At 35.5% G+C, this 12617-nt stretch overlaps 1 protein-coding gene and 1 long non-coding RNA gene across 3 annotated transcripts in view; one reads left to right on the plus strand and one right to left on the minus strand.

The window, feature by feature from the left end:
* Positions 1-12617, minus strand: part of LOC105317396 (uncharacterized) — a 35665-nt gene that overhangs the window by 11690 nt on the left and 11358 nt on the right. Inside the window, exons 5-9 of one of the 2 annotated variants that reach the window (XM_011414039.4) lie at positions 8880-9005; positions 7520-7690; positions 6985-7011; positions 4761-5159; positions 663-1324 (exon numbers count right to left, since the gene is read on the minus strand). In XM_011414039.4, the coding sequence (XP_011412341.3) occupies positions 663-1324; positions 4761-5159; positions 6985-7011; positions 7520-7690; positions 8880-9005 (1385 nt within the window). The remainder of the gene's footprint in view (positions 1-662; positions 1325-4760; positions 5160-6984; positions 7012-7519; positions 7691-8879; positions 9006-12617) is intronic. The other variant, XM_011414041.4, reaches the window with a different exon arrangement.
* LOC136273642 (uncharacterized) lies at positions 125-872 on the plus strand. The gene is made up of 2 exons (XR_010711830.1): positions 125-375; positions 496-872. It is a non-coding gene; the product is annotated as an uncharacterized lncRNA (long non-coding RNA).

Below are 12617 nucleotides of genomic sequence, written 5' to 3' on the forward strand. Positions count from 1 at the left end.
TATCACTTTGTGTTATAAAAAGATTCGGTATTTGTAATTTTAGTGTGTCACATCTTTAAAAAATTTAATCTTTTGAAAAAAATTTCTGGCTGTTCAAGTTATTACATAATCTGACACCATTAGCTTGCACACACAGGGGTTCAAGGAACCAAGTTCTCAAGAGGCTGTGCCTGGTGACAACCACAATCAAACATCTTCAGAATATATCGGCCTCCCACAGGCTCACTTGACGATTTTATAGAGGGGCTTTGTACAGGGGCTCCTCTTGTACAAATAATACCAAGGATCTGCCTATCTGCTCGGCCATCCAAATTACATAACAATTCGGTAATGTAGGTGTTTGGTGTTTACAGAGGAATCGTCAATCAGCAAATGGTAAGGAAACAGAGTAAAACATATTGCTTCTGTCGATATCAATGTTTCATCAGGTGCTGCTATTTTTACACTTCTTTTATAATATATATGTATATATTTTTTTTTCTGCTTTAAATTCAGAGTCAGTATAAAAATATCAGCACATGTACAAAAACTTATTGTTGGAGGATTTACTGGAAGGAAAAAATTTACCAAAATAAAACTTCAAAAGATCAGCCTATGACCTTTAGATAGAATTTTTTGTAACCTAATTTGTAAATCAAGCTGTAAATGTAAAAACCACCTACCCTGGGGGTTTAGGCTGTGACCCTGGGGCTCCATCGTCTAGAGGGTTCTCATAGGACCCTGAATCTTGGAAAGGGCTGTCATTCTGGTACCTCAAGATGACCTTCTGATTACTCCGGGTCTCCTCGCCACGGCGACGGTTACCCTGACCATGACCTCTGAACTGCTGACCAGATATCTGACCTTGACTGTGACTAGTATGAATATGAGAATCATGAATGTGAAATTGCATCTGTCCCCTTGAATACATGTAATTGGGCACATCAAATTGGCTCTCTCGAGCACCATAGAAGTTGGACGCTGCAGATCTGCTGTCTGTGAACACTTCACTCATTGGTCTCACTGGTTTTCTCCTGGGAGAGTCATTTAACCGGTCTCGTTTCTTTACCTCTGGGATCAACACATTATCGTCCACACTGGACCAGTTCTTGTGTTTATGTGGGCTGTTGGTTAGTCCATTATGCTGGGGACTGCCATTGTGCCGAGGACTATGCACTCGCTCGTGTTTGGGACTAGTGTCCAACTCGCCTAAGCACTTTGAATTTCGGTTCATGTTGTGTCTGGGGCTGTAGTCTTTGTGTCCGTTTTGTGCTGGGCTGTGTCCATTAATTTGAGCTGGTATGGCCGGCAAGGGCCGATTCACCATATTGGTTGAAATCTTCCTCTGAAAAGACAACCCATGTATTATTTTATGTTAATAAATTTTTCTATCTTTCTGGGTTTTTTTTATGCTCATATGCACAAATAAATTTCTTTTTTTATTAAAGAAATGGTTATGTTAATTGCAGTCGCAAAATATGTTTAAAAATCTCTCCTTAAAATATGTGTTAAATTGTTCACTTCTTCAAAAGACAGTAAATTGCGCAGTCTTGTTAATGATGTTAACCACAAGTTCACTGTGAAGGTGAGAAAATAACCTAAACATTACACCTTAATTTTTTTCTTATGACAGACAGAGAATAAAGACAAATTAAGGTTATCAAAGCAAAACATTTCTGGAAATTATACTGACAGGTTAAAAAGAGAAGAAAATGAAAAGAAATCGCTCCCAAATTGCAAAAGAGTTTGGGATGTCTTTGTAATGACACAATACATGTACATCAAGTCTTGTCTTTACCGCCAGTCCCCTCTAACTATCTCATACATTACCCTTAAACCATCACCCCTTGACACCCAAATTACACCCCTTCACACCAAAAACCCCATATCTCAGTCACAATATAGACTTCATTTATATTTCTTTACTGAATTCAGACACCGCTATGACAGTCGTAAGCCTATTGATAATGTCCCAAAATACCACTTTCTTTCCAACATTTTCAAATTCTGAGTCATCTGCTAAAACCTACTGAAACTGGAATGAAAAAAAGAACCAACTAAGACTACAATCTAAACTTTACTTTTCTTTCGCTACTTATATTTAATACTTACCCTGCCAAGAAATTCCTCTCACATAGAACATTTCCTTAATGAATTCAGATTGTCTCATGTTTATATATAACTTTACACAGCGTGCTAACAAAGCTGTTAACTTACTTTAAATGTTCGCTATACCTTTTGCAGACAGTCATACATCACACAATACGGAAAAAAAAAAAAATGACATTTGTCTCTGATGAGACACCTTTCTCTCTCTGCAATGTAAAAATGCACATCAATTTTGAAATCTCCTGAGAAGCCCCCGACGGTATAAGCTTGTAGAAGGTAAACACTCTAAGGTATGCTAGTAAGCAGACGTGTGAACTTTAAACATTAGATATATTACTGATTAAATACAAAATCACTAATTACCAATCATTTTCCAGTTTCAAGAACCCGGTTAGTAATGTGCTACCAATCCAGTGGTTTGAAAAAGTCCTAAAAAGTGTACTAGGAACACTGTGCAACAAAAACGGAAACAATTCGCCAGATTCACCCACTATGCAGACACAACTTCTTCACATCAAAAAAACTTCAATATGTAAATGTCAACCCTCTTTTTTTTCAATTAAGAATTCCTTATCAGCGGTGACACTGCAGACAATCTGCAGTTCAGTCGTACTTTTTGCCCTTTTCATACAGAAAACTATCATGAATGATAGCACAGCACCCCTCAGTTATGAATGCGATAGGTTAGGTTCAAACGATGATAATTTTTTTTTCAACAGAACATAATCAATATTTTCACTGCACGATTCATTAAAAATTCACCCCTTTTGTGATTTATGCTAACCAGAATTGCAAAGCTGCAATGGGTAGATGAAATTCCACCACATTAATGTAAGCCCCTGACAGGTTTTACAAAATTGCACAATAGAATGGAAAGCATCAGAAGGGTGAGTGAAGTGCACTAGTAGGAGCAGTCTTTTCTTTAACCTCTGTTTGGAATTAGATGAAATCTGATTTGATTTTTTTTGTGGAAGTTTAATTTTTACCTGGTATACAATCCTGATTTATCTGTAAACAATAAACACTTATTATATTTCTACAGAAAAAAAAATCATTTCAAAAATTCTTTGTGCTGAAAAATCCATGTGATATGAGTTTCAGATTTCTATATGAATTAAGTGAATTATTGATGATCGTGAAATTCAAAGATCTCGACAACTATCACATGACTGAAGGGCATTGGAAAACAATACAATTAATAAAACTTCAGAGCAACGCAAGCATTTATCACTTGATTCCTCTCCAAAGTCTGACTGCTTCCTGTCTCAAGTAGCTGTCTCGGATTGTGAGATTGACAGAAGTGAGAGTCGAGTGATTTCTGATCTCAGAGAACACTAACATGGGGGTTAGAGTCACTCGTTAATCATCACAATGGCGATGAGTTTACACCAAGTTACAACATGCAGTCGAGTGTGTAAGACAGGGAAAATGAGAAAAGTGAAGACATCGAGCATGCAGGGATTCTTAGAAATGACATCTTCTTAGCCGTGAATCATGGTTCTGCATGAATATACATCACTGGATATAATACCCTTTTTTGTTCTTGTTTTATTCTTTAAAAAATGAAGGTAGCTGCAGAATCAACTCAAAATTAAACAATTCTTATGCTGAATAAAATTTCTACACTTTCAATTAAAAAATCTACCAAGAATTAACAACATGCTAATTCATAACAATATGGTGAGACTTTTTGATACATAAATGACTACAATTTTTTTTCTTTCATGGTGTTTGAACACAGTATCATTGACGGTGGTTAGAATAGAAAGGGTGTAAGTTGTAATTGAAACTTTTAAAACTGCAAAATATATTTTAGAGCTTTAACTGTTTGTTTAAATGCCGGTTAATGTCAAGTTTTAATTTTTAAAAGAATTTCTTTTGATGTGTGGAATTGCTTTCTGTTTAGGACTTTGACATACACGTTACTCATTGGGTCTCTGATCTCGTTCTCTCTCCCTCTGTGCATGCCAGCAGACCACTTATGTTTGGGTATTACTCATACTCCGAATTGAATTTGTTGGACCTTGAAAAAAACATGCCAGAAACTAGTCTTAACACCTTGTTCAAGGCAGCAAAAATGAAAAGTGAAGAGATGCAATTACCACACACAGTGGAGCATGTCAACAGGCATTGTGCCGGGGTAGACCCTCCTTGTATTCAATGCCTAGCCACACTTATTATGTCTGCAAAAATCCATTATTAAAATTATCACTTTTCATCACATTCTTGAGTTTGAATTATGGGTAATGATCGAAGTACATTTCAGTTTTATTACACCTCATACAGGGGAAGGTATTGTGAGAATGAAAAAGAGAGAAAATGGAACAAAGACTCCATAAAAACCCAAACACTCCCTATCAAATTTGAAGTATGAAGCACTGTGTCATATCTTGATGAAAATGGGATCAAATTTATCATATTTGTAATGTCAAGTGTACAAGTTGATTAAATATCCAGCTGGGCCTTACAGGTCATTTTGAAGCTCTGATTGATAAGTTTAACATTTCATACAACTCATTCCTGGCACTGGCTGACACCTAATTTGATCAATGCATGTATCTGAGGGAACATGCTGGTCACATCAGTAAACAAGCCAGCAAGAGTTGTCTTCCTTCTTTAAATGCAGAATACATATATATAGAAGCATACAATGTGTATTCAACCCGTCTCACCTTTTCTTCCCCAATGTTGTTGTTCTGAGGTCGGAGGTATCCCTCAGGGTCTTGACCCTGACCGCCAGTGGTCTCTACAGGGCTGGCATTTCCATTGGTCAGGTACCCTCTATCAATGGCGTCTTTGAGGGCAGTGACCGGTGATCCTTTACTTCTCCCCGGGGTCCCTGATGTGTCAATGGACCCCCTCAGAATGGAGAGGGGGGAGTTAGATGTGATGGGGGTAGAGTTCCGTTTGAGGGCTGCACCTGTGGGATCAGACAGCCGGGCATTGTTGTTGACCGCCTCGGAATTTGGGCGGCTGTTTGAGCGGGAGGGAGATTCACTTCTTATGGGGGTCAGGCCTGAGATTTCAATCACTGGGGATCGGTGTTTGACTTTATCCACAGCGTGTTTGGCCTAAAACACAACAACGTAATTTATTAAAATTGAAGCCGTGCCTTTACTATATTAACCCCAGTGCAAGGCAACACAAAACTCTACCAGAAAACTACAAACATGCAAAACTAAAAAAAAATTGAAAAAAAAGACCCCTGATCCTAAATTTCTCCTTGTTTACTCATTTTCCCTTTATACATGTGCAATTTCTATTCCCAGTTAAATGATGATCAATTGACCATTTGTAAAATCAATGTCAAGGTAAGGTCAATGGACATTCACAGGCAATTAATCAAATAGAAAATTGACCTAGTCATAAAACATATCAATAATGGAAATTTCTTACATATTTGTAGCAGAAGTTAAATTTGGGCAGCAGAGCATGCTGTTATATATAATATACACTGTACAGCACATGTATCAAAATCATAATTCCCACAAGACATGCTTCATCAGCCTTTGATTTTGGCACCAATATCAACTCTGTTTATTTCAAAAGGAGATCATCACAATCTTATACAGAGCAATCTAAAAAGTTTTGTTATTTTTCTATCAGTCTAGTTTCCTTAAATATTCTAGATACAACGCATCTTAATACATGTACTAAAATCCTTAGTCTTTAAAAAAAAGCCCTAAAGTCTATAATGACCTGAAATATTCAAATTTGCAAGAGAAGAGAAAGTGAAAAAATCAAAATTGAGGGGAAAGATAATGCTGTAGACAGAAACAGACAGAAAGACAGATAGAAATGTTAATATTGTTCTCCAATATTTAATCTATCAAATAAAAAAAATCCTCTAAGGTTGTTTAACTTATATAGGGAATTTTTCTAATACATGTATCAGAAAATCTGCATGGTCAGATTTCTAATACACATTTTCTCTTTTTTTTTTGGCCAATGAATGTACTGAAACTAATTTAGAAAAATGCCAGGTTTGAACTCTGGCCTACTTATAATAAAATGATCCTTAAATGGTATTTATATTTTTCAAAGTAAAGAAATACCGTATGTCCGGTAATTGTTGCGATGATCTAATTTTTTCTTTTTTTCGCGATCTCTTTTAAATGGCAAATAATTGAATATGCAGAAATTATGCTCTGAATCAATTTCAATAAGAATCTTTTTAAATTGCAAAAAATGACTGACGCAATTAAAAAATACTTCACATTTCCCCCATTTTCGCAAATTTTGTGACACATGGAAAAAAACAGATATACGGTAGCAAACCCCCTTCATTTTTGCCAATAGAAATTTATTTGAACTTCATTTTACCCATTCCACATTTACAGCATGTCTAAGTGCAACAAAAACCATCTGCTAATATACCCAGTGCTGCTAAGGTTCATACAGCTAAATAATATTGGTTCCTAATTTAAAATGTACCAATATTATAACTTGTCAGAAGTTAATTCAGATTAATTTATGGATAAAAGGGACTTTAAAAAATCCTAAATCAAATTACACGTATGTCACATTTGTTTTTTTTTGGTAATCAAAATAACTTCATAAACTAAATACATATACTGTCAAATCTAATTTTCTTTTTCTTTTTTCTTTTTTTGTAATTAGAATATGGAGGATAACTCTTACATACTTTCTTAAACCTAAACTGTATAAGGGTTTAATTTATTGGTATTAAAACCAGTACATGAATGAAAGACTGTAGGCAATGAAGATAATAGAACCATTCCAGAACAATTACAACATGCCTTAATATAGACATCAGAAGAGCTGCACAAAAATTGATTTACAGAGTTGCAAACAAATAAAATGGCTGAAGTTAGGACAAAATGCAAGCTGCATATGATTGGGTGAAAAAAGAAGGGCAAAAAATGAGTAGGCTACCTTTGCTGGGCTGCGTTGCAATGAAAACTGAAATGAGTTTTGGCAAATTAGTAAACAATACTGTTATAAAATTACAAAGATGAAAACTAAATTAACTTCTGAATGAATGACAATTTCTAAATTATGAAACAACAGGACTGCATGCCATCACTGTACAATAACTTCAGTAAATGTGGCAAGATTAAAGTTTAAAGTATAACAGCATTACTTCATATTTTCAGATGTCCCAAAAGAAAAAAATATATATATAGTCAACAGAATGTTACAAGATGTCTCCTCAAATCAATTTTATGAGCATATCTTAGAGAGATGCTATCATCTCCAAGTTCAAAAAATGCTTCATGGCAAAATTAATGCAAAATAATAGTAACAACTGCTTTTACTTTGTTATGCTCTAAAATTTGTTTCATTCCTTAATATTCATTACTGTCATCATAATCTTACATTTCAGTGGTATAATTAGTATGATATATGTATTTCATATCATTGAGTTGCTTCCCTTTCTCTGTTAACGCCAATATCGAGCTATACTGACCCAGATCTTGTTTTTGGTGCCGCCGGGGTCTTTGTCCGGGGGCTGAGAATCGTCACTACTGGACTGTCTCCGCATCTCCATGTGCTGCATGGCCTTCTCGGAGTAGGGGGTGGGCGTGGCTATCTCATTCAGCTTCTGCTGGAACACCTTCTGGGCTTGTTCCTGATATTCCTACGAAAGACAATATATACCGCTCTTATACGCACAGAAATGGTTAAAATGATTCTTTATATGACACATCCACAAATGTACACATTTAGTTACTGATATTCCAACAAGAGACTGTGACAAAATGATCCATAATTTGTTTCTTCACATCCAATATACTTAGCGATATATAACGCCTGAAAATTAAAATGTTCATGATGTTAGCATTCATTTCATTTTCATCCTACAAATGAAGCAACTGATGAATATTGTTCAATCTTTAAAAAAAGAGGAAACTGAACTCTTTGTTTGCTGTTGGAGAAAGACATTTGGGAAGCTAAAGATCAGCTACAGCTCCTTAATGACCATTATCCTGACAGGGAGAGCCAGTGTTTATCAACAAATAAATCTCTTAGAGTCACAGATTAGATAGCCCTTAATTATTGAAACTAGCCATACATACAACTTCTCGATTCACATGGAATGTCTGATAATGAGTTTGACATATACAAAAACAGGTTGTAGTCTTAATAAATTTGTCATCTATTGGCGTTCCATGTTCCTTCCAGCCTTATCAACGATAAGTAAACCTATTTATTAATAGTTATCAGCAGTTTCTTTCCAGGAAGAGACAAAACCTGATGAATAAGGAATAATTGGCCGACTTTTATTCCACATCTTGATTCCTATGACTAACCACTAAAAACACATGTAGTGCTCATATAAACAAACAGCTGTCAGGCAAGTTACCGAGTTCCGATCAGCTCATCACCGAGATGAAAGGAACATGGGAGCAATCAGCGAGATGAGTGACATGTCAAAACCATCTCCCTTTCAGGTGGTAGAGACAGCAGCCATACAATTAACTATAAACCAAAACAAAGCACCGTCAACTCACATGTTTCTCATATGAGTTTATCTTTCAGCCCATGTGATAGTCTTCAAATTGGATCAGATAAGAAGGAAATTGAGACAAGTTTATTAGTGCAAAACTCATGCCGGTACATTGGAAACATTAAGTTTTTTGGCACAAACTCTACCCCATTCTCTCTTAAATAAACCTTTTTCTTGCTGTAAATATCATATGAATGTATATAGATGTACAAAAATATTACATATACCGGTAAATAATTTGACACAAGCCATCTTAGCATACCATTGTGACATTACCAGTCTACTTTTTCTGATGACAACAGCATTAATTTATAAATACCTGGAACTGTGCCTTTTGCTGAATAAGCTGCTGTTCAATTAACTCATTAAACGTGGGTTGTTTTTCCCTCTCTTGGGCGTAAGCCATCTTAAAGGCATTCCCTACTATAGCATTCAGCTCCTCAGCCTGGAAAAAGAAATGAAATTCATCTCCAATTAAAACAGTTTTTGGATATATTTTTCCCTGCAGCGTTATATTTTCTTCATTCAATGTATCAATTTAACCTGTGAATGAAAAGTTGTCTACCTGGTGGGTAGACCTTTTTATAAATCAGCACGAGACTTACTGAATTTCACTACACTTTGCATGAGCGTGCCTTAGATGAGGACACAGAGATATAAATATATTACATTAGATTATTAGCCATTGATCAAGGATTCTAACAACTTTTCAACAAGGATACCAATGTAAGGTATAAAGTAAACAGAATAACAATTTAAAACCATTTACATCAAATACTAACCTCTTCATAAAATTTTTGAATCTGATACACTTGACATGTAAATTTATAAATTTAAATCAACACAGCTTCAAGAAATTTGGATACACATTTGATCCACTCGGTAATGAAATAACAGGAAATAAATCATTTGGTATATCATCTATTTACGAAGCATCATATCGGAACTCTTCAAACAATGATAGCGTGGTTTTCTAATATCTACTTCAGACTCGCCAAAAATCAATCAAATTACATCATAACACTAAAGATACAATATTGACATAAGCCAAGAATATCTGCGGAAAATGCAGGCCACTGATTGCTGCCTAATGCTGATATACAGTGATTACTTAACCAATAACTGGGATTTTTTCATCTTTTTGTTACAGATTAATTCTGGCATGTCACATTAGCTTCCCTCCAAAAATATTCCTTTGTAGCTTTCGTAATTCTTTAAGATGAATACATAAATATCTTCTCTCTTTCTCTATCTCAAGAAAAAAAACATTACCAACAACAGTACTTACTTTAATTTCAAGTACCAGTTACAATTACTGGTGCTTGTACTTTTCTACTTCTCTATTCTCTATCCAATGCAACCCGACTTTAAACAACTAGTATGTGTTTACCACTGAAAGCAATTCAGAGGGGACAAAACCCCAATACCAATTATATCTACGGCCAAAAAATTTAATATAAACCAACAGAGCATCATATTGTTATAAAAAAATTTAATCCCCCTTTAATATTTTTTCCCCATTTTGTTGGGCAACTAATTGAATGTAAAGCTTGACCTCTGCTCTTGGATTTCATTTCTGACGGTCTGTCGTGTTTTGTCTACCTGGACGATATCCCACTACACAGGTAGATCACCTGATTACCTACATTTATATCTATGGAACGGAAGGTGAAAGGAAGGTAACAAAATATTTATGTTATCCAGGATAAACAGTTTATCCGCCACTTTTACCACAGAATCGTACCAGAGTGTGCTAGCAGTGTCTGTATTGCTTTGTGCCTCTATAACATATCATCAAAAGATACAGTGAAATAACACCAGACCCGCAGGGGGCATTTCTTCCATGCATCTAAAGATTGATATTACTGATAAAGAGAAGAAATGGTTAATAAAAGATTCATAACCACTTTGAGCACAAGGAATTATTGGTAAAGACAACAGATTACAGGAAAGAAAAACTTAGTGTCGTAAATGAGCCAGGGCAGAAATGGTTCTAACACAGTCCATTACAGAAGCTGATCACCTTTCTCAGATATGTTTGAGATGATAACTGAGGAAATTACTCCATCTTCTTTGATAAAATTAACCTGAAATTGCATAGGACTGTTTAGGAATTCCTATTACCGGTATAATCAAAACAGTCTGCCCCAGACTCTTTGGGGTAGGTGTTTCTAGATGTTCTAGGGTGAGACTCTTTTCAGTAAAGTTAAAGATGAAAATTATCAAAGAAGTTTATTTATCCTCTTTGCAATTACTGTACCCGTAATAGCAAAAGACTGCTTAGGAGTTCATCTCATACTCCTATCGACACTTTGTAGTCTACAACAGCTTTGGTACGTGTAAGGATGTTTTATATAGTACAGAGATTTTTCTCAGTTAAAAATGTGGAAGGTACTGCATAGGACTGTTTATGTATTCATCTCCTAGTTATAACATTCTACCCCTACCCACCCCTCCTAGTCTTAAACAGTGCATTAATGCTCAGGATTTTTCATATTTTGAGATGCTTTTAAATTTCCTCTCGCTGTCTGTAAACTGCACTGTAAGTTTGGGCATATCAAGTTAACACTTCTCCCTATAACCCGCAGCAGGTGAGCAATCCTGCACTAGATAAAGTGGTTGTTGCCCTTCATGTATGTCATTCCATATATGTCAAGCTGTCCGCTTTCAAGCACTCCAAAATGCATGTAAGCAAAATGAAAAAAAAAAAAAAATCAGCCATTGATCATCAAAAGTACAGCAGACTCGCTAATGGAGTCCAAAACCATCAGCACAGATCCTGACATTATGTGTGCATTCCTGCAATGATGCGCAGGGCCTTTTGCTGGATATGTCATACAGAATTTGATCCCTTGAAAGTGTGACTAAAGGGTTTGTTGCAAACAGACTTGTCTCACTCCAAAATCAATAGAAAAGGAACGGCCAATATTACAAAGCAAAGTAAATTAACCTTGACAGTTAAATTTTTACATGCCTTTGGTAATGATGCATGTACAGTACTTCCTACCAACTGTACAAGTTTTTCCCAGAAAGAAAGGAATCTCTGTAAGAGCAACTACATGTACATTGGTATTAGGGTGACCATTGTCATTAATTTAAGTCAGTATGGTGAAATCCCATCAATGCAACATGTAATCACATAATTATACTAAGGATAAAATCCATTGGTAATTAAATTCTCAGAAGCTAGGCTAGTAATAATTAGAAATATTTCCATAATTAACTAATACCTTGATTTTTTTATATGTCTTTGAAGCTTTTCAATGCTTTGTTTGGTGCACTGGTTGTAGATTGCAGATCTCTTCATTATAGGGTTTAGGTGTATTGATTTCGAGATAGGATTTAGAGCAAACACTCAACTTGAGAACTAAGTACCCAGACACCGTTGATTTAATGAAGATTTATGTGTGTTGCAACATGATTAATTTCAATTTTTACCATACCAAATCAATATTAGCCATATTTGAAGAGAAGAGTTACATATCATGCATGTAACGCAGTAGACTGATTTTACATTCATTCTGCAATAAGCCATAAACATTTATGATTCCTCACTCTTTCACCTATAACTATTGGGACCATTTCTACAGTAATTAAGGTAAACATTACCTTAGGAAATGAGACATTAAAACTGAATCTTTTGTTCCTAACCTATCATGCAACATCTTATATGTCAGCAGATCAGTGATATGTGGTATGAACTTGTCTATGATATATACTGTCATGCCCACTTCCCCAGTACTGTAATGTACTAATCCCGATACTCATCTCCACAGCAACAGTACTTGTCTAAACACACAGACTGACTGGATGTATCACTGACAGCTGTCGGAGAGTACCAAGGACTCTCTCTGTCAAAACAATCCACACCCTGCACTTAATGCCAAGTAACAAAGCTTGAAAGGACTGATACTTATCAAATATGTGTGCATGCATGTGTAATGAAACCGCAATCAAAAATTGTTTACTGCAATAGTTAACCACTTGTCTATATTTTTTTACTTCATGATTGGAAAACCATGATTTGTTCAATTCAGATCAAATTCCTCACCGCAGG

The sequence above is a fragment of the Magallana gigas genome, chromosome 3 (assembly GCF_963853765.1).
Source record: "Magallana gigas chromosome 3, xbMagGiga1.1, whole genome shotgun sequence".
NCBI classification, from domain to species: domain Eukaryota; kingdom Metazoa; phylum Mollusca; class Bivalvia; order Ostreida; family Ostreidae; genus Magallana; species Magallana gigas.